Here is a 26,417-nt window from a genome sequence, read left to right as displayed (position 1 = left end):
GAATATTCTATGTATATCATCACATCATAACCACCCATTCATTTAATTTTTAATTCTATTTCATCTACAGCCGTTAAGTTTTTTTTTTTTTTTTGTTTAACATCATTCTCATATGAGATCTTTACTATTTAGTCCAGAAAACCCGACCCAGATTACTGGCTGGTCCAGCGGGATATAACAATTAATGGCTAGTCCAATAAAGTTTAAAAACATGTTATTTTACCTATATGCCCTGGACCACGTGATGTGTACAGTTTCCGTCCATTTTCTTTTCATTTTTTTTCCAGTTGCATTTTCTATCTCTTCTGCAACCTAACTCTCAATTGAAAAACGCAAACTGCTCCGTCTTTCTTCACATTCAGAAAACTGCTCCCGTCTCTCTTCTGCAACCTAACTCAATTAATCACCATTATCAGAAAAAGATCGAAAAATCACCATTATCAGAAACATAAACTGCTTCTTCTTTCAGTATCTGACCTAATTTTCATTAAATTCAATTGAAGAAGAAATGGGTACAAGTAGAAAAATTAAGACACTATGCACGTGCATAAAAAAATAATCCATAAATCATAAAAGCGAAAACAATAATGCATAAGACGTTATGCATCTAAAACAAAATAATGGCATAATGTCTTATGCACTAAACAAAATGATGCAGAAGACATTATGCACGTGCATAAAAATTCATAAATCAGAAAAGTGAAAAAAGTAATGCATAAGACAATATGCAGCTAAAACAAAATAATGCATAATGTCTTATGCATCTAAAAAAACTGATGCATAACCAGAAAAAGTGAGAAAAGTAATGCATAAGACATTATGCAGCTAAAACAAAATAATGCATAATGTCTTATGCATCTAAAACCACCATCAGTCATATCTATTCTTTCCTTATCCTTTTTTTTTTCCCTCAACTGCATCTCCCCAGTGTGTTCGACGGAGAAACTTCAACTCAAACCACCATCACTCAAACCACTTCGGTACAGCAGCACCTCCATAACTCAAACCACTGGCAACTTCATCGTCTACGACTCCAACAGCTCCGTTCATTACCATCGTTTTTAACTTCATCGATCTCAGGAGATTACTTCACCAACTTCATCATCACCACACAATGTTGAAGATCGATCTGTTACCCATATCTCGACTAACCACCTCCACCAATTTCCCGAAGTTGAAGATCGATCTGTAACCAAAGCTCAATTTAGGGTATATTGTTTTTTTGATTTTTGAATTAGGTTTTTTTCAGTGACTTTTTTGCATTAAAATTTGAATTAGGTTTTTTGATAATCAACACAGAACAATATGGGTTTGGTTTAAATTTTGATTAAAATCAACAATATGGGTAGTTTGTTCCTTTCTTATTTGCATGACCCTAATGAAGAAAAGAGGGTTTCATGATTCTAGAGAGTTTTCAATTGCTCCATTTGTGTGTTCTGAGTTCAATTTTATTCTGATCCAATGTAGAATAAGAATTGACTGCTCCAATGTGTTGAATGTCTAGAATTAGTACTCACATATGTAGTTCATTGAAGGGAAGTTGAACTGGATTAACTAGTATTGACATATGTTGTCTAAACAGTGCGAATAGTTTGTTTGAAGGACTTGATTTCAATTTGATTGGCCAGTTTGTCTAAAGCTTTTCCTGTGTAGGCTGTAGAGGCACTCTTAGTAGCAAATGGTTATACATGTGGCCTGATGTACTCAATTTAGACGAGGCTGGTTATACTAGTTCGAAATGTATCTATATACATAAAAAACTAAACAAGGTGGTTGTTATATGCTAGCTAAATATTCATATCAGTACCTCACTCTGGAATATGTATTCTCAATCCCCTTTTTGTATATGTAAATATCTTATGATTTGTTAATCCGTTGTGGTTACTTATGCTGGTTATCATATTTTGATTGCGCCAGGTGTCATTAATCTTTAATAAATTCAACATTCCAACCAAAGAAGTGGCTCCAGTGTTGGTTGAGAAGGGAAATTGAAAGGTTTTTTTTAACTGGATTGAAGAACTGAACAGATTTGCAGATTCAAGTCATTAAAATTATGAATAAAGATTGGGTTCATTGGCCAAGGTTAATATGTTGTTCACTGTAGAATATTACATTCTTTACATTGGTTTTCCCTCTTTTATTGTGTTATTCCGTGATTAATTATTTTGTCGTTCTTTCATGTAGGGGTGATCTTCCATATCAGGAGGCCTTGAAGAATTTCATAGATATCGTTTGTCAGAGACTTGGAAATCCTTCTGAATTCAGTTGTCCTTGTGTTGATTGTAAGAATCTCACTTTCCCACTTCCTCCTAAAGAAGTGCATCTTCACTTGTTGAAACGAGGTTGGGATCCTACATACACTGAGTGGGTTTTTCACGGGGAGACTATACACACTTCTACTAATGTACACCAAGAGTATGGGAATAAGACCAGAATTACATCCAGTAGAGATAAATGGAAAAACGATCCTTCCACCAGCACCATACTGTTTAAATGACAAGGGAAAGTCTATATTGTATAATAGGATGAGAAATTTAAAGGTTCCATATGGTTTTAGTTCTGATCTTAGAAAGAATTTCTCAAAAGATGGTGGCTTAGGTGTTCTTAAGGCTCATGATTACCATGTTCTTATGCAACAAATATTACCCGTTGCTTTGCAAGGACTTTTACCTGTAGGGCCAAGGGAGGCAATTTTCAGGTTATGTTCTTATTTTCACGAAATATGCCAAAGGGAAGTTGATCTCCATAGATTAATAGAACTTGAAGTAGAAGTTGCTGAGACTTTGTGTATGTTGGAGAGGTACTTCCCTCCGTCACTTTTTGATGTCATGATGCACTTGACAATTCACCTAGCTCGAGAAGTGCGATTATGTGGACCTGTACAATATCGTTGGATGTATCCATTTGAAAGGTATGCCAATTTAATTTATATTACTTCTATTCTTTGGTTTCGTGTAGAAAGTTATGCCCTTTGTATCTTAGAGATACTAATATTTAATTAACTAGTAACTGTTGCATACTCGACTTTCCTAGGTATATGAAGACATTCAAAGAATATGTAAAGAAATATGCACAACTTGAAGCTTGTATAGCCGAGTGTTATCTTGGAATGGAGTGTGTTAGGTATTTTGATATTCGTAAGGCCCAAGCAGCTGAAACAGGAGTAGAGCAAAGGCGTAACGAAAACACTCAAAATGGTTCCACACCGGAAGCACGTCCTCTTTCTAAAGGTGTCCAAGTGCGTATGGATAGTGAGAAGTTAAAGATAGCTCACAGATATGTGCTTTTTAACACACCCGAAATTGACCCATATATGATGTAAGTATGATGTTCACGTTTATTAAAAATGGTCTGTCAATTAATACTTCATTTTCTAATTTTAATTTTGTCTTAGAATGCATATGGACGAGTTAAAATCTCCTGTTGGGAGGGCAATTACTAGTGAATACCAACTCAATTCCATACAGTCTGACACATTTGCAGATTGGTTTCAACAAAAGGTATGTTTAGTCCACTCTTAGTCAGATTATGCATCTTAGTATAGTTTAAACACTTGGACATTTTGCTGCTACGGAAAACTACTACAAAAAACACAAATGCGTGTGATTTTTTGTTTCATTCTATCACATAGAACAACCATGTTCGGCACACCATCATATAAATCTAACTTCTTATGCTTAGATAACAAATTTAGTTATATTCTTATGTCCTGAGATTATACATTTGTAGGTTAAGATGCAAATTGAACAAGGCATGCCAATATCACATACGGTAGAATGGTTGTCATATGGGTCGTTGGAAAACTGCATATCATATAAAGGCTTGCTTATCAATAACACTAGGTTTATTACGAAGGATGTTAAGAGAGTCACACAAAACAGTGGAGTTTCAATTGAATCAACAACCTTAGTTGCAGGATTGTCAGAAACTAGTGGGTTCTACGGTGTTTTAGAAGAAATTCTATTGTTGGACTACAATCATATGTTTCAAATTCCAATATTCAAATGTGATTGGGCTCACACCAATTTTGGTGTGAAGGTAGAAGATGGCTTTACATTAGTCAATTTAAAGCAGCATAAGCACCAATACTATAACGATCCATTCATTTTAGCAAAGCAAGCGCGACAAGTTTTCTATTCTCGAGAGTCAAATACATCTAACTGGTATTTGATGGTGAAACCACCGCCTAGGGGTTTCCATGAATTAGAGGAATACAATGAAAAGAATGACACGAATTTCCAACCAGTGGACACTTCAACTCTTGGTTTCCAAATGGATGACGAGAACGAGAGTTACTTAAGAGAAGATGGGGAATATACCATAGTGGTTCCGACAAAGAAGAAGAAAAAAAAGAAGAAGAAAAAGAAGTTCACAAGTTAGATCAGTAGTTTATTGTTTTTACGGTATTGTATTCTTACTTTAGAAATATTTGGTGTTATTTGCCTTCTCAGTAATCTACTTCAACTGCTATTCTCAAGTTTCTTGTTACAGCTGAGTGTGTAGTTCTGTATGAGTTTCCTGCTATTCTCAAGTTTCTTGCTACAGCTGAGTGTGTAGTTCTGTATTGGCTTGTGTATTTATCACTTATCAAACTCTATGTTCTATTGTTGGTAATTCAGGGCTGCTTTTGTTATCATCATTTGTGTGTGAATATCGGTTTGGAGATGGTAATGTTTTTCAAAATATTTGTTTGTTTGATGGTATACTTTTGCCATAATTCCCCAGTTGCATGCTTTGCTTAAAGCGGGTGGTCTTATAGAATGTATGTGATTATTTACAGAGAAGAATGTATATGGTTACAGAGAATGCTTCGCGCTCTTAGCGGCTCAGTCGGCTTTGAGCATTATATTTTGTTTTACAACGCTTATGAAGGGTTGTCATAATAGTATATTAAAGAACCACCAACTTTACAGAACTTGTGATAGTGTAGGTATCCTTAGTGGTGTAGACTTCCATATAGGAGGCTCAGGGTCGAATCCCCCAAACCTAATTTTTTCCCATATCCTATATTTTAACTTCAATAACAGTTATAAATGTCGTTATACGTTTCTATTAAAAAAAAAAGAAAAAACCTAAACTTGTGAACTGTAAGGATGGTTGATGATCTATACATCCATGCATTAGGTTCATGTTCGAATCTCCCCTCTAACGTATTTTTCATTATCATATTTTTGTGTTCTTCAACAACACTTGTGAGAATTGTGATAGGCTAAGTCACTACACTTATGAAACAAAGTTGTTATACCTAAATGTCGTCACAACAGTTTTGCTAAAGGAGTTGTCGTTTGTTTTCTTAGCGCAACCCCTTGTTCCTAAGGGTTGGTAGTGATGATATACGACAACTCTTTCTTTGAAACCAGTTGTAAAACATAGGACTTTCTACGATGTATAGCTAAGTGTTGTAAATCTCCAGTTGTAGATGTATATTTTTCCCGTAGTGTACCTATGATATGCGGTTTATAATTTTTTATGGCCACTCCATTCATTGTCAATTGGTTTTGAGTTGGATGCCCATATTCTAACATGGTATCAGAGCAAGCTATTTGTGTATAGTCATTTGACCGCACTATTATTCCGCGCCACCCGATTTATTGTCCACGTGTTAGACCCAACGAGGCTACACGTGAGGGGCCGTGTTGAGACTATTAGTCCCATATTGTTTGGGTATCTAAAATCCTGCGATTTATAATTCTTTAGGGCCACTCCACTCAATCGGTCAATTGGTTTTGAGTTGGATGCCCATATTCTAACATGGACGTTGATGACACTGAATTTTTCATTCTAGGAGAGTGGCCTGTGGAGGAGGGCTTGGAGTCGGTTACTACAACAATTTCTAGTGCCTTGCAGCTTGTCCCTCATTGACCAATTGATTTTGAGTTAGATGCCCATATTCTAACATGTACGTAGATAACACTGAATTTTTCATTTCAGGGGAGTGGCATGTGGAGGAAGGCTTGGAGTCGGTTACTACAACAATTTCTAGTGCCTTGCAGCTTCCCCTTGTTGATTTCTTTTGTCAAAAATCTTGCTATTTATTGGTTGAGATCTCTCAAGATTTCCCTCTTCCTTTGACCCTTGTCTTTTTCTCTCAACTCAATAACAAAATAATTAAAAGCACTTTGATTTACATTTTCAATGCCCAATTCTTAACTTCTCTTCTTGTAAACATTATGGAAGGATCTTCCATAATGTTAGTTCGATATATTTTGTTCCAAAAAAATCAAAAACGTGAATCAGGAGGATTATGCCGCTGCACATTTCCATTATGTACGGTCTATTTTTCTTTATTCGCTGGATTCTACTTTGGGGGAAATCTTTTGATTACATTGCATAAAGTGATGTAGCTGTCGATTGATCAAAGCATACAAGTAACCATTCTATCACGCAAAGGCCACATAAATGTTGTCATGCTCATGGGTATTGAATATTTCAATTCGACCACGCCCTTAGTTTTGTTATCCACCTCAGAAAAGGAGGAATCCAGTGGTTTCTTTGCAAGGTTTTGCGCCCATAAATTGCCCAACAATGCCAAGTTGACTTATTGACATAAATATTGGACCAACATAGGTTACCCAACAATGCCCATAAATATTGGACCACGTACCTTTTGCTGCTTGTGTAGCTTTCAGCACTAACACTACTTGGATGGAGTTACCTGCTTGTACTTGGTAGTATATACATGATGCAGATATGCTTCTAACGTGTAAAATTGTAGAGCTTTGATGTTTTTTATAGCCGACTAATTATAGGAGGAAAAGAAAACAAAACAAAGGCCGGTTGTCTCAGGCAAAACCTTGAATGGGAGATAAGTAGATAATAACAGTGACCAATTTGGGAAAGAGATTGGTGGAAATGTATGTACTGTTATGCTTCTAACTAACTAGTTTCTCATGCACTAGGCTTTACACCAAGCATAAATCTTCCGGAATATACTAATTTGGTGATTTCCACAAGTATCAAAGCAAACAAGAACCGGCAGTTCTTTTCTTTTTGTTTATTTGATTAAGAGACATTTTCTAGTAACACATGTAAATGTTGGCGTCGGAAAGAGTTATCGGATGGAGCAATAACCCTCACTTGCCTGTATCTGGCTGGCTCCCTCCATCATATTTTTGCCTAACTAATCTTTCATGTTACTGCAATTACAACAAATACATCTATTAAACCAACTATGGGGAAAATTGTCTCTTTGAACCGCATCCCAACTTCCAAATCTTTTTTCCACAACTATTCACTACGTTTTTAACTACAAAATGGCTGCACTTGATTTAGAGGTGTTTTAAACGTCCACGTACGGTATTTTTGACCTATTCTTGGAGAAGCTCTAAGAATTGTGCAAATAGGAAAACGTTCAATTATTTATGGAGGGGATATTAGTTTGGCCCCCTTGAAAAAAATCTCAATAAATACTCAAAGTCTTAGCTTCTCATTTTATCACAATTTTTTTTGAAGATCCGAGGCCATGAATACTGTTCTATGGCTAATTGGATTATGTTCTTCGGTTTTCATTGGTCATAGAGTTGAAGCTTCTCATCCATATTATGGAAACTTTCAATCTCTTCAATCTACAAGTGTCCCCATTTCTCAACCTTACAGAACTGGTTATCATTTCCAACCTTCCAAGAATTATATGAACGGTGATTGTCTAAACCTTTCTCCAAAATACTACATCTTTTCTTTGTTTCTTCACTATATATGTGCCTTACTGCGTATGTTTTCTTTAACTTGTCGCCGAATTTATACGGCCGCAACACCCCCAAAAAAAAGAGATTACAATAATGCAATGCAACATCTAAGAAACTTGAGCCTATTTCTTTTTGTTATTTATTTGCGGTTCTAAATCTTCGTTTTTGGTTTCCATGTTGCATCTATGAATGGACGAATATGGCTTCCGTTGAATTCACAGATCCTAATGGTTAGTATTCTCACTTTAATCTAATGTTCATAATTTGGTTTCATGGTTTATGTCGTTGTTTTCCTTAGTGTAAATATGAATTAAAGGCCTTCATTTTAAATGCAGGGCCTATGATTTACAATGGAATATACCATCTATTCTATCAATGGAGTACTTCTGGTCCAGTTTGGGGTAACATAGTGTGGGCTCATGCAACATCCATCGATCTCATAAACTGGATTCACCATAAACACGCTATTGTCCCATCCGAACCATTTGATAGCGAAGGTACTTGGTCAGGTTCAGCAACATTTGTACAAGGAAAGCCGATTATTCAGTACACGGGAATTATTGAATCGAATCAATGGAATTACCAAGTTCAGAACATGGCAGTCCCTAAGAATTTATCTGATCCTTTCCTTGTAGAATGGGATAAACCAGTTGAATACAATCCTATAATTGCACACATTGATGGTATCAATGCAAGCGCATTTAGGGATCCGACTACTGGTTGGAAAGGCTCTGATGGAATCTGGAGAGTGACTATAGGAAGCGAAGTAGGCACCGATGGAATATCGTATTTATTTCGAAGTGATGATTTTATTCATTGGACTACAGCTGAACAGCCTCTTCATTCGGCTAAGGGAACTGGAATGTGGGAATGCGTAGATTTCTTTCCAGTAGCAGTTGATGGAAAAGAGGGTTTGGATACTTCAGTTCTCGGCCCTAATGTTAAGCATGTGTTCAAGGTGAGTTTGGATGATACCAAACATGACTATTATACTATTGGAACTTACAACCCTGAAAAGGATAAGTATACTCCTGACGAAGGATCCATCGATAATGATTCTGGTTTGAGGTTTGATTACGGAAAGTTTTATGCTTCGAAAACATTCTTTGATCATGAAAAGAAAAGGAGAGTACTGTGGGGTTGGGCAAATGAATCTAGTAGTGTAGCTGATGATGTCAAGAAAGGTTGGGCTGGCTTACAGGTACATGTTAACCCTTGGATCCGAATCACCTTGCAGCGACTTTGAAATCTCACAGCAAATTCAAGATGTTTCATGAACAGCGTACCAAACTAATCTATCTGTTTTCCTTTTGCAGGCAATTCCCCGAACTCTATGGCTCTCGGAAAATGGCAAGCAATTGCAGCAATGGCCTGTTGAAGAGATAAAAAAACTCCGCACCGAACGAGTTTCTTTACCAAGTAAAGTTCTTGAAGGTGGTTTTGTAATGGAAGTTCCTGGTCTAACAGCTTCGCAGGCAGATGTAGATGCAATATTTGAACTTCCGAAGTTGGAAGATGCTGATATCATGGATCCTAGTTGGGACAACCCACAAGTACTTTGTAGTTCAAAGCCAGCATCAATACGAGGAAAGTCAGGGCCGGTCGGTTTGTTGGCTTTGGCTTCTAAAAACTTGGACGAACAGACAGCCATTTTCTTCAGAGTATTTAATCATCAAAACAAATATGTCGTGCTCATGTGCAGTGATCAGAGCCGGTCAGTTTAGTTTCATATATATTTCAATGAGCACTTCACAGTAACTTCAAAATCTCACTTAATGGTGACAATATCTAACCAAGAGTTTGGTATAAACAGGTCTTCTTTGGAAGAAAGCAACGATAAAACCACATATGGAGCTTTTATTGATTTCGATCCTGAGCATGATAAGCTATCCCTAAGGAGCTTGGTATGTACAATTTTATAGTTTTTGTGATATGTGAGTATGTAGCTACAAAGTAAGTTGGTGATGCCGAGTCACGAACCTAGGTCATGGGTATCATCACCCAGTGACTTCAGTGCTCCACTCGGAGTGCATTTGCCCTTTTGTATGTATATATGTTTATGGTTTCTAATTTTCTATGAACTGGAAGTTAGTGAGGCTTTTTGTTGCAGATTGATCACTCAATAGTGGAGAGTTATGGTGTTGGAGGAAAAGCTGTTATAACAGCTAGAGTGTACCCAACGTTGGCTATTGAGAATGCAGCTCGGGTATATGTATTCAATAATGGAACCAAAAGTGCCAAGATGTCGAATATCGAGGCATGGAGTTTGAAGAAAGCCCAAATCAAGTATCTTGAAGACTTGAAGCCCTAGGCCGAAATCAAGTATTTTTGGTGTTCATTTGATAATAAAATAAATTATGATGTAATTGTTATTTTGTAAAATCATACGCTAATTTTGAAGAATAAAATTCAATTACATTATCCAATAAATAATATTATGCAAAACTATTTTGATTGGTTTTTGCTGAATTTGCTATAGTTATTTTAAAGAATTAGTTTTACTAAAATTGTTATAATCATTTTGAAAAGTTCAATAAATTACTTGTTGAGTAGATATCCGCAAAAAAAAATTATTTGAAAGAAAGAAAAAAAAAAGGGAATCGGCACCAGACAACACGACATATCACAGTTATTTGTGTATTTTGCCTGCATGTCATGATGTGCTTTGCTTTAGACTAATAAGGACAATATGATACTTACGTATACACTAGTTGGGCACGCTTCTTCATATGTTATGGCTGCTTAACTCCCCCATATCTCTGCAGCTATAAATTGAACTATTTTTTACCTTGTTTTCTCTTCCAATTGATTTGCAGATATATGAGTTGAGACTTAAGAAGCTCAATAACAAACAAGTAGTCATGGGGTGTTCTGGTTTTTCAAGTTCCACTGCTCTTTAGTTAATGCTACCAAAATATTCATTTTCTTTTCCAACTTCAAACAGTTAGGCAGAATTCATTGGTTTGTTTGTATATTCTAATCTTATTGTCCTGGATATATTTAGTTGACTTATAAACGAAAGATTTTTTTGGGCACCGTGGATTTTTCTGGGGACCATAAAGTTGAGTTCCTTAAATCGATTTTTTTTCTCCTAACAGAACTTTTCTCTAAAAACCTATATGCTGAGAACGATACTTATATCAATGTATAAGTATCTTTGCGGTGTATAAATTGAAGTATTTGTTATCTTATTTTGTTTCCAATTGATTTGTAGACATTTGAGGTGATATTTGACAAGTTCAATAACAAACAAGTATTAAACCTAAAAGAACTGATTCTTGGACATGGAAAGAAATTCTAAAAGGTATAACCAACATTCAAAAGTACTACAGATGGGATATTGGGGATGGTTCTAAGATCAAGATTTTGGATAACATATGGATTGATAAAAAAGAGAAAATCCTACCCAAATCTTCTCAATGCCCTACCACTCTCAGAACTGTCAATCAACTCATGGATAGCATAGGAGATTGGGATATGAACATCATCAATCTTTGGTTCTCTGCAGAAGACCATACAACCATTCAATCCACCAACAAGAATATCCAACATGAAGACTTCATCATTTTGGGGCTAACAGCTAATGGAAATTTCACTCTTAATCCCTTTATGAAAGGAAAATTCATGACAAGTACAAGAATGAGAGTTATAATATTGGTTGGAGCCAGATATGGAAGCCTGATACTTATCCTTCAATTCAGATGTTTGTGTGGAAATATACTGAAGGAATATTACCAACAAATGCCAAATCTGCTAGCATCCTCAACTATACAGACTCCACCTGCACCTTATGCAACAATGCTAAAGAAGATACCAAACATACTATTATTACTTGCCCTTATACTACTGAAGCCTGGAGAACCTTGTTTGGCCAGCATCATCATCTCTTCAGTAATATCAATGATTTCACACGTTGGCTAAACAACTAGTTTCATCCTCAAAATCAGCAAAAAGACTGGGTTCCAATATTTGTCACTATGTAACACCATGTGTTTTTAGTATGGTGCATGCTCAGAGATGCGTCATGGCCTGAGATGAAGCTTAATCCAAAGTTTTCGTTGCGCGGAAAAATGAGCATTGGCATAGGCCAATATGCTGCAAAAATAGCATATTGCGTGGGCATATTGGTCAAGGTCAATATGGCACCAAGAGAGTGTAAGATGTAAACTATATTGGCCAAATGCCAATATCGTATCAAAAGATGCCTTAGGCCAGTTGGCTAGATGGCCTTGAGAAAAGTGGATCCACAATGACGCATTACGCAAGTTATTCGCCTCAGGATATAGCAGGCTGTCCTTGGTAATGTACATCCATCGCGGCTGGACATTGGAGTGGCCTATGGGCCAAAGCCGGAAATACAGTCATCAGGACCCTTCAGTGGGCTTGGCTCAGGAAATGTTCAGCCATCATGGTCGGACATTGGAACTGGCATGCGATCCAGAACTGAATGTACGACCATTGCGGCCGTACATCGCATTTGGCCAAGGGTATTCATGTGCATCCATCACGGCCTTGGGAGTTGATGAATGACTTTTGCTCCCCTAATTTAAGTTGTAAAATGTCAAGTTAACATATATAGGGAGGGGTAGTTTGTTGAAGGTGCATATGCAGACCATGCACCAAGTAAGCTTCATAACTTAGCCGGAAGAGTATAAATGATGCTTAGGACTCATTTATGGTTGTGTAGCCTTGTCAATGGAGCATATCAAGCATGGGCATCACTATGCCATGCTGCAGACTAGATATGCATCACTTGGATGCATTTTGACGGAACGGCCTATACGGACTATTGCCATTACCATTATTGCTTGGCCACGGCCTTGCGCTCGAGTTGGTTTAATTTCCGGTCCCTTCGAGGATGAACTACGGTCAGTGCTTGATCCCTTTAGAGTAAGGAATGGTACGTAGGCAGCTGCAATGAGTTGCAGCATTGCTGGTCCAGCACTTTGTCGCTCATATCATCTAATTGTGAGATGATTGCGGCATTGCGGCCTCTCATATCATCTGGCTCGGTAGATCGATGCAAGAGATTATTGTGGACAAGCTTGATGAGACAAGTTGATGCAGATGAGCCAGTTATAGCATATCTGGAGGCTAAAAACCTTATTGTCGTAATTTAGCTCAAGAGGGTCTAAATTGATTGTAAACGGCCCAACGATCAGGACGTGATGCTATGCATCACGGTCTTGGAATTTTAGCCAAATTCCATCGTTTAGGGCCTCAAAAGGCCGTTTTTGACGTTCTAAGAAATTTTTTATTTTCCTAATAAACCCTTTGCGGAACAAGGGTAAGTTGGAACGGTGTGGAAGATAATTTAGCTGCATCATGCTCCACGAGCATGCTTGCAAGGGAAAATGCACGTGCATTTTCCTAGTTTTAAGGCCCGGTAAGTAGCATCATCATGGCGCATTGGGGAAGTTATGGCCTACGCGTCCAGGCGCCCTCAGCATAATTTTCCGGTCCGTCACACACTATCTGTTGATTTATATGGAAGGCTAGATGTGATTTCGTCTTCAACAAGATCAAACCTTCGGTTAGCATCAACAAACAAGATTACTCAACATATGTGCTCTTTCAACAGGGTCATGCATAGTCCAACTCACATTCCAAATGACATCAAGAAAGAAGATCATCAGAGGATAGATAGAAGAATTTATGATCATAGACAGAAATTTGAAACATATGTGGGAGCAAGGAATGTCAAAGATACAATCACTAAAGCCATGAGAAACAGAAGAGGAGTTGTACTAGCCATTCTTTAGCTCCCCCTAAGCTAGCAGATGACTAATCCAAGAGATTAACTAAATAAGAGGCATTAAAAATCTAAATCAACCAAAACAATTTAGTTTATCTATTACCAACACAATTCATCACAATAAACCACCAAAGCTCAACATAACCGTTAGTTCCATCACTACCTGCCATATCACCACCAGATTCGACAACATCATTCCAGATCCAAATACATATTCATCTCAGATGTAATCTGATCAGTCAATACACCCCGTGCAGATTAACGTTAAACCTTAACTTCTCATTCCACCTTGCAGAAACCTACACATTCATCTAAACTACAATTGCATCAATTCATCTCAGTCAACATACCATGCCAACTTTAATTTCATCTTCAGCATATTCTAACCCATGTAGATCAAAATAAATCTAAACCGCAACCATAATCAGTTCCATTCCACATCAACTCAAATCTTAGCTTCATAAGCATTAATAAATACTCAAGAATCATTCTTTCAAATCAAATAAGCAAAACAATTACCTCAAAGCTTCCCTGAGCTTGAATCAATCTTCGAATCAACACCACTTAAAACCCTAATTCTGAATTTGGGGAAGAACATGAACCCTAATTTCAGTTCACCACCATACAGCCCAAAAACATCCAATTAACCTCAACTCATCCAACTATACTTCAATTAAGAAAAAACCAATTATTAATTCAATCCCTTTAACATCAAATTCATCTTTTAAACCTCATTTGAGAATTTTCATATGAACCCGTAACCCTAATTCCAAAATCATCTACCAAATCATCTTCTTCTTTGTTTGAGTCCACCGCAACCTTCAATCGATAATACCCTTCTCCCATTTCCTCTGATTCATCTACTTCTTTTCCAAATAAAAAACTAAATTCAACTTACAGTAACATCAAATCTCTTCTCCTGGTTCTCAATCAACTTCAACACCACCACCTTCTCCATCGATACAACTAGAAGCTTATACGAATCACCCACATCAATACAAGCTCGCTTCGTCGTCTTAAAATAGAGAGAAAGAATAAAAGAAGAAAGAACATAGGAGCAAGGGAGAAGAGGAAGAAGAAAGAAGAAGAAGAAGAAGAAGAAGAAGAAGAAGAAGAAGAAGAAGAAGAAGAAGAAGAAGAAGAAGAAAGAAAAGAAATGAGTTTCTCCACGATCGGTTTTGAGATAAGACCAAAGAAAATACTAGGACACCCACTTGCTTCGATAAGGCAGCCACAACATGTCTAAGTTTCACTAAAAGTGTTTATCCGAGAAATGACGATTTTATCCTTTGCACTAATCCAGTGATATCATCTTTGTCCGGTATCCGAATGACACGTTCAAGTAGTCAATCTTGCATAACTTTTCGAGATCTATCCAGTCTTACTAATTTCGTGTTAAATCAATCGATTAATTAGCGGGTAAGACGTCTCTTGACCAGTCTAACAGCGTTGACGAGCTTGAGGGTCTTTACACATTCAATGGGCCAAAGAAATGCAAAGATTTAACTTGGATTTCCAGGCAGCAAACAACATAACTCTGGCAGCTATTCAGGATATATACCAAATTGAAGTACAATAAAGATTCAACCTATCTCAGTATCAAATGGGAGATGGAAATTTTGAAGAAGTTACTTTTGTTCTGGGCAAGCTGACCATGATTTACAGGCGACTCAATTTCATGGAAGTTAAACTTCATACTTGGCTTTTAATTCTAGCGTTCTTGAAAACTTTAATTGGAAAGGACAAAATGTTATGTTTATTTAGTCATATTCGGTCGGTTGTACTCCATCCTGCCTTGCTAGAAATCTCTACAATAGTTATGCCACGGTCGGATGAATTTGATGAACCTTCGAGTACTATTGCAACTGCCGAGTAACTACTCTTTTTAACTACTCTTTTCAACAGCTAGTTGTCCTCGTTTTTCTATAAAAATAAACAAAAATAAAACAGAAGTCATCGTGTATGCTTCAAAACAGAAGAAAAAAAAAGTAGTTATTAGGTGTTTTGATTTTCTAATTGCCCATTATTTCACTCCTAGCAGAATATTTATATTTTGTTTTCAAATTTCAAACAGTGAAGCAGCACTCATTGGTTCGTTTGCATGTTCTAAGCCCATTGCCCTCTGTATATTGGACTCCCGTGTCGTCATAAGTTGGGTAGGTATGTTGAAGTGATTGACATCAATGATATTCATCCATTTTGGAAGCAATTAAATTTCACTCCGAACACCCCGGTAGTTGATGGTCCGTCTTTCTTGGAGTCGGAATTGTGTGCACGAATAGCCGAGCGTTACGCTACATCAAACGGCACCAAAAAGAAAATATTGATGCATAATTTGGAGGAAGCCCTTCACCCTTGTTTAAGGGAGGTTGATGAACCTATTAAGCAAAATAACACCGTTAGGCCGAACACCGAAGTGTCGAGGACCATCCAAAGAAAAGAGTTGAAGGAGTATTTGTCTAATAAAAGAATATTGTCTAGGCACGAGCGTTCGGAAGCCGAATTTGAAGATGAGCCGGAACCTAAGAAAAGAGGTCGTCCAAGAAATGATCAAAGTGGACCAACCACCCGACAAGTAAGGCCAAAGATCTCTACAGAGCCTTCTCAAGTAAGTCAACCCAATGTTGTCGAAGAAGTTGTTGAGCAAATGAACGCCTCGCAACAAACCCAACCAATGGAAATTCTTACTATAAAAGAGGACAAAGGTACTCTTCGTTGCCCTAGATATCTTAATGGAAAATATGGCCGTTGAGGTTTCGTATCAATGATGCACTACAATTGGTTGCTAACGATACACGTATTTCCTCCGAATAGGACATTCGGTAGCGAACGTAAATTTTTATCTACCCATTAGGTTGATATTTCTAAACACGACTATATTATTCGGAGGCTAATTTTTTTTTGTTAAAGTCCCGAATGTACGATGGCCCAAAAATCAGAATTTGGGAAAAACTGATACTTTTCAAATTTTGAACTTGCAATAATTGGAAGTCAACTCAGTTACCCAAACTTCCGAATATGGGTTGTCTAACCTTCTATATTGGCCCTTGGAACCACCTAGAGCCATGGCATGGTTTGTTTTGAACTTGTAATATTCGGAGGACAATTTTTTTTTTGTAAAGTCCCGAATGTACGATGGCCCAAAAATCAGAATTTGGGAAAAACTGATACTTTTCAAATTTTGAACTTGCAATAATCGGAAGTCAACTCAGTTACCCAAACTTCCGAATATGGGTTGTCTAACCTTCTATATTGGCCCTTGGAACCACCTAGAGCCATGGCATGGTTTTTTTTGAACTTGTAATATTCGGAGGACAATTTTTTTTTGTAAAGTCCCGAATGTACGATGGCCCAAAAATCAGAATTTGGGAAAAACTGATACTTTTCAAATTTTGAACTTGCAATAATCGGAAGTCAACTCAGTTACCCAAACTTCCGAATATGGGTTGTCTAACCTTCTATATTGGCCCTTGGAACCACCTAGAGCCATGGCATGGTTTTTTTTGAACTTGTAATATTCGGAGGACAATTTTTTTTTGTAAAGTCCCGAATGTACGATGGCCCAAAAATCAAAATTTGGGAAAAACTGATACTTTTCAAATTTTGAACTTGCAATAATCGGAAGTCAACTCAGTTACCCAAACTTCCGAATATGGGTTGTCTAACCTTCTATATTGGCCCTTGGAACCAACTAGAGCCATGGCATGGTTTGTTTTGAACTTGTAATATTCGGAGGATAATTTTTTTTTGTAAAGTCTCGAATGTACGATGGCCCAAAAATCAAAATTTGGGAAAAACTGATACTTTTCAAATTTTGAACTTGCAATAATCGGAAGTCAACTCAGTTAACCAAACTTCCGAATATGGGTTGTCTAACCTTCTATATTGGCCCTTGTAAAGTCCCGAATGTACAACACAAATCATTGTCATTTATCTGCTCTTCTTTACTTTACGACCGTGACTACCTCCCAGTCCTGCACGACCACGGGTTTGAGCACCTTCAGTTGGAGCAGCTTCAGTTGGAGCACCTTCAGCGCTCGATGAAGCTCGAGTTCTTTTACCCGTCTTTGATACTGCCACCTTGGGCGGATTCCTCTTCGTGACTTTCTCCCCAAACTGCACAACATCATCCGGGGTAATCGTCATCTCCCCAAACGGCATATAGAAAGTATCGGTCTCAGGATACATTCTCTCCACGAACGCCGATATGGCCACACGATCATGTTCCAACAATGAATTCTCGGCGGCATTAGCTAACCCCGAGTTGGCAACAATTGACTTGAACCTTTCATATTCACCGGATAAAGGCCACGCAAGCATTTTTGTTGGTGCGGTGGTAGGTTTGAGTAGACGGACCGCATCTTGATGATCCTATTAAAGTACATAAAAAATTCTTAATACAAATATTACGATATAACACATAGACAATACATTAATAAAAAATAGTAATTTTATTACCTCGGTTTCGTATATTTCTCTGGCCCATGAGTCTTTGTATCCAAATAGCAATTTTCCTCCATCCGCCGGTAGCCCAAGGATTGTGCCTGCTGGAATACCCTTCTCCTTCAAGTGCTGAGGGACAAGATGTGATGCTTTCTTAGTAATATCCTTCTTTACACCATCTTTTCCTTTTTTGGCTTTTTGGGTACCACTTGGTTGTCCTTCTTCTTCTACTCTTGGCACTGGATCAACTGGTTCAATTTCATGGTGGGGTGTAACTTGTGGAGCAGTTGGTTCTGCACTTTGTTGAGCGGGTTTTTCAACACTTGGTTGCACCCCTTGTTCACTGCCTTGTTGTTCTACACTTTGTTCAACACTTGGTTGCACTCCTTGTTGACTGCTTTGTTCTTGTAAGCTTTGTTGAGCACTTGAATTATATTTGGCACTCCTTTCCCTCCTAGCACTAGCTGTCACTTTCTTCCTCCTTTCTCAACTTTGTCTAAACAACAAAGAAAGGAACAATATTTACAAACTATACAATCGGAAGACAAAGTATGGAAATATAACCCGAATGTACACATTCGGACGTAAGAAGACACATACTGTTCCCGAATACAAAACAATCGAAAGCTAACTAAACATATTTACAACTGAATATGCATCAATTGGAGTTCAGAAGCTCTAAATTTTTCACCCTACACAATCGGAAGACAAAGTACACAACTATAACCCGAATGAACAAATTCGGAAGTAAGAAGACACATATTTTTCCCGAATGAAAAACAATCGGAATATAACTAAACATGTTTACAACCGAATATTTATCAACTGGAGTTCAGAAACTCTAAAATTTTATCATACACAATCGGAGGTATAAAACATTATATAGTCTTTCGAATAAATACTGGCACCAAAATGGGATTTTTCCTATATCAGAAATTTTGAGATTTTTTCAATATATATATATATATATATATATATATATATATATATATATTCGGTAGTGAGTGTACTTCAGAATACTGTCGATGTTCTTGAGAAATGAAGAACACGACTACATTCGGAAGTAAATAAGCATGAATGTCACCGGAATCTGGATAAATAACCGAAAACCCTAGAATTTTTTTTTCTCGATTCGTCGAATTAAAGCGAAATAAACCCCAAAAATGATAGATTCTTACCTAATTGGGGCCATTTGAAGTTGACGAATTGTTTGACTATCGGAATCGCAACCACTGACTACATCGACGGGTACTTCTTCTTCGCGTTCTTCGCGTTCTTCTTCATTTGCAGCAACAATTTCTTTATTTCTTGCTAAATTCCCAATCTTTGGATCGATACCCCGAGCAACGTTTTTGGTTCTAGGTCTGTGGGTTTCATTTCCCTTATCCATTGTTTTATAAACAAATCGACGATGTTTTGATTTTACGATTCACGACGATGTTTCGGTTGAACACAAGAACGAGGGAAAGTTTTTTTTCTTCCACAATCGGAAGATAATATGAAACTGGAAGAAGAAGAGTTGAAATGAGTAGAATTTTTTTTGATTTGGTTTTTATACAGTTTTACCAGAAGGGCATTTATGTAACTTCAATATCATATAGGGTACCCCTTAACTAGAGTCTTTGGCTGGGTATAAATTGATGGCCCCTAAATCCTTTCGGGTGGCCCCTAAAAACGCGAGGGTAAAAAATCCGAACTAGATCAAATGTTGGACCATCTTTTATTTAAGAAAGTTGGACCATCTTTTATTTAAGAAAATTATAAACACTGTTCATGGTTTTCATTGATGGTTTTCTCTTTTGTATAATTTTCTTTTCCGGTTGATCATTATAGATTTCGAATTAAGATTTTGAGATACAAGACATAATGCTTTGTCACTATCTAAAGTAACAAAAAGTGTCGCATTCACATCCAAGTATATTACTGCATCATACATAATGAAATTACCATTAGACAACAAACCATGGTGATCATTGACATTAAACCTATGAAGTTGTGTTGTCCGAGCTTAACGGCTTGAGTATATAATTGTCAGGTTCTCATACCCCTCACTGAGAGTCTACAGAGTAAATCACTGGTAGCCAGTCCACTCTGAGAGTCTACATAGTAAATCTTAAGCCTCTGCGAGCATACTGAAAACTGCATTTGGACCTCCAAAATTAAGTGTGAAATCTAGACCCCTCTTTATCTCTCCAGTTTGTGTAATTTTGTTTAATACGCCAAACTGTGAGTTGATGTCATCTATCTGGTCCAATTTCATAAATCTATCCTGAATTCTTTTCTATCTCCATTTTACAGAAAAAGAGAAGAAGGTGACTGGCCTTAATAACACTCAACCGCACTGCGGAAACTCTTAGGAAATTAAGTGGCATATCAGAAAACAGTTATATGGGTTGCAAGAAGATAAGTGGCATATTAACAATAACACGTTAACGAGACTACCGCTGGATCCTTATGATTGGCCTTAATAAAACTCAAGTGCACTGCGGAAACTCTTGTGATCTCTATTGCTCTAATTGGTAACCATTAAATATTAAAAATAGCACAGTAATGAGACTACCACTCGACTCTCGTGCAATCACCCTATGAGTCTAAAAGCTAAAAGCATGCTATCAGATAGTAATTTCATATAAAACAACAAATGATTTTTCTTGCAACCCAAATACCCAACCATAAATATTCATATGAATTAATAGACTGAACCGAGCAAGAGAAAAACAAAAAAATTACACCATGAAAACAGGTTACCTTTCAGATATATAAATATAAATATTCATATATCGAAATGAAATATTGTAAATAGAGAAGTAGAAAAGATAACCCGTATTACCTTTCTAAACCAAAGTCTCTTTTGAATCCAAAGCCAACTTCATTTCAGCTTCAATATCTAGCAAGGGTGGAGCTCTTGCATGCGTATAAAATTAGAGTTGTTCCCTTGCTATGCTATACCCGATAGAAAATAGTTTTTCCAAGATTCTACCTTGTCTTTGTCCGTTAACATAGGCTGTCAATGACATCCATATTAGTAAATCATATTATAAACTCTAAAATACACGAATTATAAAATAAAATTGTGTATTAAGTTTGTTTTGATTGTTAACTTGTATTCTTACCAGTTGATACTTGCAAAAACAGTTGAAGTTTCTTGCACCTTGTTGCCAAGGTCATAAGTCGAAAAGGTCCTCGACTATTTATGTTCATAGCAACATCGTACCTGCAATCATGCAACTACCTGTGCGAGAGAATACAATGCATGTGCCGGTGTATGTTGCTTGCCTAAGCTTTCCCATCCTCAGTCCTTTTTTTAGTTGTATTGCTCAAGTTTCTAACATCTGCAAAACCATTTCAAGTATAAGACGTCATGCAAGTGTCCATAGTGAAGTTGGTTGTCCGGTGGTCCATATAGCAAAAAATCGTTGCTCCATATTAACACCAAATTCCTACAAAATTAAAGCAAATGATAAATTTAAAAATAATGTTGATATACCAAGGAATTTAAGATTAAACTTGGGATAAAATCAAAATCTAAACAGAATGCAAAATTGTATATATAATTTCATCAAACAATCAAAATATATTGAAACACAGAATTAAGACAAAAAATCCAAAATTGATGGCATAAAAGAATTAAGAGTAAAAAATCCAAAATTGATGGCATAAACTAAATGATTTTACCCATAACTAACATTACTTGGATCAGGCGATATGTTCTCTGCCTCTCTTAACAATCAACTAAACAGTGAGCTAACATAATAAAAATATCACTGAATCACAAAAAATAACAGTTCATAATAAGAAAGTAAGAGATCCAAAGAGAACAGGGGGATCCAAATGATTTTGCCAACCTTTTACAAAATAGAACAAATCTTCAAACCACTGGAATTTCCATAAACCGGGTTACCGAGTTTCAATTGAACCCCAAGTATTAAGTTTAGGTTGGGTGTAAAATATTTAAACCAAGATTTCAATCAATTGAAGCTCTATGTATTGTACTGATTATTGATATTGAGGTTTTCTGTGTTGTTCGATTTAGGGACGACGAAGAAATAAAAGAAAAGGATTATTGATTTTGGGGTTTTCTTTGTTCGATTTAGAGACGACGAAGAAAGAAGAGAAATTTTCAATCGAAACCCTAAGTATTAAACTGATTACTGCTTGTATTTGAGTTTCTCTGTTATTCAATTTTGGACGAAGAAGAAAGAAGAGAAAAGAGATAGGCGGAGAAAACAGAAGTTCTAGGGTTTTTGACAGAAATTAATTAAGGTTTATGACGGATGTATTGTCTACCTAACTGGCGTCAGTAACGTCCAGTTAAGTTTTCGGTGTAAATCAAGTGTAACGAATTTATAAGCCTTAGACTGCTACGTAAGTGTTGTATACCTACCTTTTTACCAACGGTGTTACTAACATCCCGTTAAAAACGTGGTGTAAATAGAGGGTAACTGAATTTGTAATGTTTGGACCACTAGAGTCTCGCCAAATGTCCTCACCAGGTTTACTAATGCCCAAAGCTTTTATCTAGTTTAATTTGAGGGGATGTCAAACTCACCGTGCGACGTGGGAGCTCATATGACTTAGCATTTTAAAGGAGGGGAGATGAGATAACAGTGGCCGGTGGAGGGTCATCGGCCCAATCTCTAATCCTTATATCCAGCCTTGCAGCTAACCCCACATTTTGATTTCTTTCGTTAAGAAAATCCAAGATTGGTAATATGGGTACCAGATTAAATGGGATTGTATCAAAATCAATATAAGACAAAACATGTTTTCATATAGGACAAAATAAGTTTTGTCTTGGTTTGATATACCCCACTTAACCCGGCACCCCCATTAGCAGTCTTGAGAAAATCTTGCATTGGGGCTATTTGGTGACCATTATTTTAATGGATTATCATCTCATAATCCATTAAGCAGATTATAATGGATTTTGTATATGTTTGGTAACCATTATAATAATTGATTATTTTAATCATTGAAAAAAATTCATTATTTTCATAAATAGAAAAAAAAAATTGTTTTGAAAATTTATTATAATCAATTATTTTTTCCAACAAACTGAAGTTGAATTTTTTTTTCTTATTTTTTCTAAACTATTAAGAGAGAGACATAAAAACTACATAAAACTAAAAAAAATCCTAAATCATTATTCTTTTCTCTCCTTTTTGAGATCATCATTCTAAAATAATTAATTATTTGAAGAAAAGCGTTTGGAAAATTTTATTTTAAAAATGATTATATCAAAATTATTTATCAATTTATGATTATCACAAATAGATAATCATAAATTTTACCAAACAATGCCATTGTTTATGCATTTTGATGTATTTGTAGGTTTGAGATAACTTAAGATTTCCCTCCTCTTTGATGTTTGATTTTTCTTTCAATTCATAGTTCATACACAAAATACGCACAAAACAAGTGAAAGCAACTTTCATAAATATTTTTTATTCCCAATTCTTAACTTTTCTCCTTGTAAACATAATGGAAGGATCAATCTTTTGCATAAGCTGCAAAGTGTACTTATTTTCGAATACTTATTGTGTCCCAAAAAAAAATCAAAAACGTGAAGCAGGAGTGATTGATTCGAGTACTCGTATAAAGTGATGTAGCTGTTTCTTGACCACCAGCATGTCATTAAATAAAACATTATTTCGTGAAAGTGAGAATCTTGCTGACCTACGAGGACAGAGTCCAGTGGCTGGTGGAGGCCATTTGTATATGTTATCATTTATGTTTTGAAACGAGTTTATTATGAGATAACGGTGGCTGGCTGGTGGAGGTCATTTCTCCTATAACTACCATGATCCATCATGGAGCCTCTATTACGAGATATAATGGTGGCCCTGTGGGAGTCATTACTCCCATAATAGTCACGAGATTGGATATGGTTCGGGTAGACTTGAGTTTGAAACTCACCAATGATTCAACAATTAAATCCTAAGGAAAATGATCATAAGATGCTTTCATAGCTCAGTTGGTTAGAGCACCCGTTTAGTAAGCGGGAGGTCTTGAGTTCAACTCTCAATGAAAGCAACCTCATCCTGTTATTTTATAATTTTTTTTTTTTTTTTTTGTTTAAAACTCAACTAGCCTTTGCAATGTGGTAAACTGAGGTCTTGCGCTCATTTTCTAGTTTAATTACCACCTGTGACTTGGGCAATAACTTCAACCATTTTGAATCCTATTGTTAAAAATCTTTAATTGTTTATTGTAATTCTTTATACAACCCCATTCCGACTTCTTTTGTCAAAAATCTTCCATTATTCAATTGCAATAATTTCTTTGTAGACACTTTTGCTGAGATATCCTAAGATTTCTCTCTTCTTTGGTGTTTTATGGCTTTGTTTTTCTCTCATTTTTTAAGCCAAATAATCGAAAACATTATAATACCTCAGAACTCAACCTTTTCTGCTGGAAAGTATTATGGAAAGGGATAATTCCTCAAGTATATTTAGTTTGCATATAAATCAAAAACGTGAATCAGGAGAGATTTGATTACTTGCATAAAGTGATGATGTAGCTGTTCATTGACCAGAGCGCCTATCATATTCAAAATAATCATAACATCCATTCTATCACGCAAAGGCCATGGGCATTGATTTTTCAAGTCCCACACCTTTGTTGCATTTGTCTCTTTACTTGACTACTAGTAAAGGCATAACGGTGTGGTCTCGTTTCCAGGTTTTGTGCCCATAAATTGCGTGTACCAGCACGATTTGGTGTCATAATGTCAAGCCTTTTGTATTTGCACTTGCTGATTAAGTATCTGCATCAGATAAATGCATGCAAATATTTCTAAGAACAAGTACGATGGTGGAATCTAATCTATTCCCAAACTTGAATGTCAAGTTAAGCGATTTATAAGTTGGAATTTGCATGCTTTTCTAAGCCATGTTCTAAGGTTCTAAGGTTCCAAGGTTCGTTGAAAGATAATTTGGAATACTGTTCGAAGTTAAAAGGAGAGAGACCGCAGCAGTCTATATACAGTTGTGTTTTAGATTGTATAATTAATGTCAAACAAATAAATATTGGGGGACAATTATAGATGCTTCCGCCGCATACCCTCCGTTCCTTCCGGCCGTGCATCTAAACATGTTGATCCTCATTTTAAATTCATTTTTACCAAAAAGTCTTTCATTGTTCTCCATTTATGGATCTCTTATAGCTTATCTCTCGATTCCATAACCTTTCTGGCTGAGATCTCTAAATGTCTTTCCCCTTTGGTATTACACTAGTATAGTACTGTTTTGTAGTTTATCCAAATGAGAGGGGGCGGTTTCTCCTCCCCTTTTCCCTACAAAACAAAATGCAAAATGCTCTTCTAGTTCCCTCCCAGTAACAACTAGAAGCCATGCTGGGATTTACGTTATTGAACAGGATCATTAGAAGATGATATGCTAAACTCATTTGCTCAAGTCAACCAACCACTAAATGCACCATCAAGGAGAATAAAACTTTGAGTTTGTTAACATTAAACAATGAGATATTTGTACGTGCGTAAGAAAATAGAAATGGTGCGTAACATGTGTTGCGAGCAGGAACGGAGGGGACGCGGCAAAGACAATTAAAGCAGTCCCCCACATAATATTTTAACCAGATCGAGATGATCAGTTCTTTATCCTTGTAGACACATGCTAAGTTTTGACTTGTTTAAACTCAGAGCTAGATTTTGAGTTGTCTGGTTGCTGAGTTTCTTGGGAAAACTGGACCTATAAGGATAGAGTTATTGAACACCACACCATTAAAAAACCTTGTTTTAGAAAGTGAGAGAATCGATGACATATTCAAATAGCTGGTTTGCAGTTTTGTACTGGAATTCACAATTTCATATTCATCCACTTACCGACTTACATTATCTTAATTATCAGGATTTATCAAGTAATAATGTTTTAAAAGGGATCATTATGAGGTCACGGCGGCCATGAATGCAGCCATATTTACTCCTATAACGATCATGAGAATAGGTTAATTATGTCTACCATGTAGCATGCACTGACCTGCTGGGTTCTTGTCATTCACAGTCTATATCAAGACACATCTCCAAAAAAATAAATTCTATTAGATATATTTTAGGTTATCCGTCGACAGATGTAGAACCGGTGGTTTTTCAAGTAAACGCGAGATTGGAACAGCATGATATGGCTACTTCCCATTGTATTCAGGCGCTGCAGCTAACCCCATTGTGATTTCTTTTGTCAAAAACCTTTACGGACACTATTTATGCATTTTTTATATGTTTGTAGACAAATTGGTTAAGATATCATAAGATTTTCCTTATCCCTGATAAATTCTTTATCAAGGATCTACAAAGTGTGTCCTTCAGTTTGGTATATTAATCAATATTGTGACCAGAAAAACAAAAACTTGAGTCGGTTTGTAGGGATTGATATATAAAGTGATGTACGTAGTTGTTGATTGACCAGAGCAAACAAGTCTTGTGTAAACTGATCACGCAAGCCAGCAAGGGCCACATAAAAGCAGTCATGGGATGGGTATATTGATTTCCCATTTGCTCTCCTTCCTTGACTACTCGC

General features: G+C 36.5%; 1 protein-coding gene, 1 long non-coding RNA gene and 1 other non-coding gene across 4 annotated transcripts; 2 read left to right on the top strand and 1 right to left on the bottom strand.

Moving 5' to 3' along the window:
* Positions 1-7,398: 7,398 nt before the first annotated feature.
* Positions 7,399-10,107, top strand: LOC113317208 (beta-fructofuranosidase, insoluble isoenzyme CWINV1-like). Its single transcript, XM_026565349.1, has 6 exons — positions 7,399-7,637; positions 7,907-7,915; positions 8,021-8,886; positions 9,002-9,399; positions 9,499-9,589; positions 9,796-10,107. The coding sequence occupies exons 1-6, from the start codon at positions 7,463-7,465 to the stop codon at positions 9,994-9,996; spliced, it is 1,740 nt and encodes a 579-aa protein (XP_026421134.1). The 5' UTR covers positions 7,399-7,462; the 3' UTR covers positions 9,997-10,107.
* Positions 10,108-18,361: 8,254 nt separating this feature from the next.
* Positions 18,362-22,090, bottom strand: LOC113314993. 2 transcript variants are annotated; one of them, XR_003342660.1, is made up of 4 exons: positions 21,729-22,090; positions 20,997-21,323; positions 20,714-20,887; positions 18,362-18,379 (listed from the first exon to the last, which is right to left on the bottom strand). It is a non-coding gene; the product is annotated as an uncharacterized LOC113314993 (long non-coding RNA). The 2 variants fall into 2 exon arrangements; XR_003342659.1 differs by lacking the exon at positions 18,362-18,379 and having other exon boundaries at positions 20,529-20,887.
* Positions 22,091-23,842: 1,752 nt separating this feature from the next.
* Positions 23,843-23,916, top strand: TRNAT-AGU. The gene has a single exon. It is a non-coding gene; the product is annotated as a tRNA-Thr (tRNA).
* The last annotated feature ends 2,501 nt before the right edge of the window (positions 23,917-26,417 follow it).

This window comes from Papaver somniferum, chromosome 10 (assembly GCF_003573695.1).
Source record: "Papaver somniferum cultivar HN1 chromosome 10, ASM357369v1, whole genome shotgun sequence".
Classification (NCBI taxonomy): Eukaryota; Viridiplantae; Streptophyta; class Magnoliopsida; order Ranunculales; family Papaveraceae; genus Papaver; species Papaver somniferum.
This window is presented reverse-complemented; position numbering and strand designations above follow the sequence as displayed.

Coding starts and splice junctions, on each gene's coding strand:
- LOC113317208 (XM_026565349.1), top strand. CDS start 7,463: ATGAATACTGTTCTATGGCTAATTGGATTATGTTCTTCGGTTTTCATT. Junction 8,887..9,001: donor AAGGTTGGGCTGGCTTACAG/GTACATGTTAAC, acceptor TTCCTTTTGCAG/GCAATTCCCCGAACTCTATG. Junction 9,590..9,795: donor AGCTATCCCTAAGGAGCTTG/GTATGTACAATT, acceptor TTTTTGTTGCAG/ATTGATCACTCAATAGTGGA.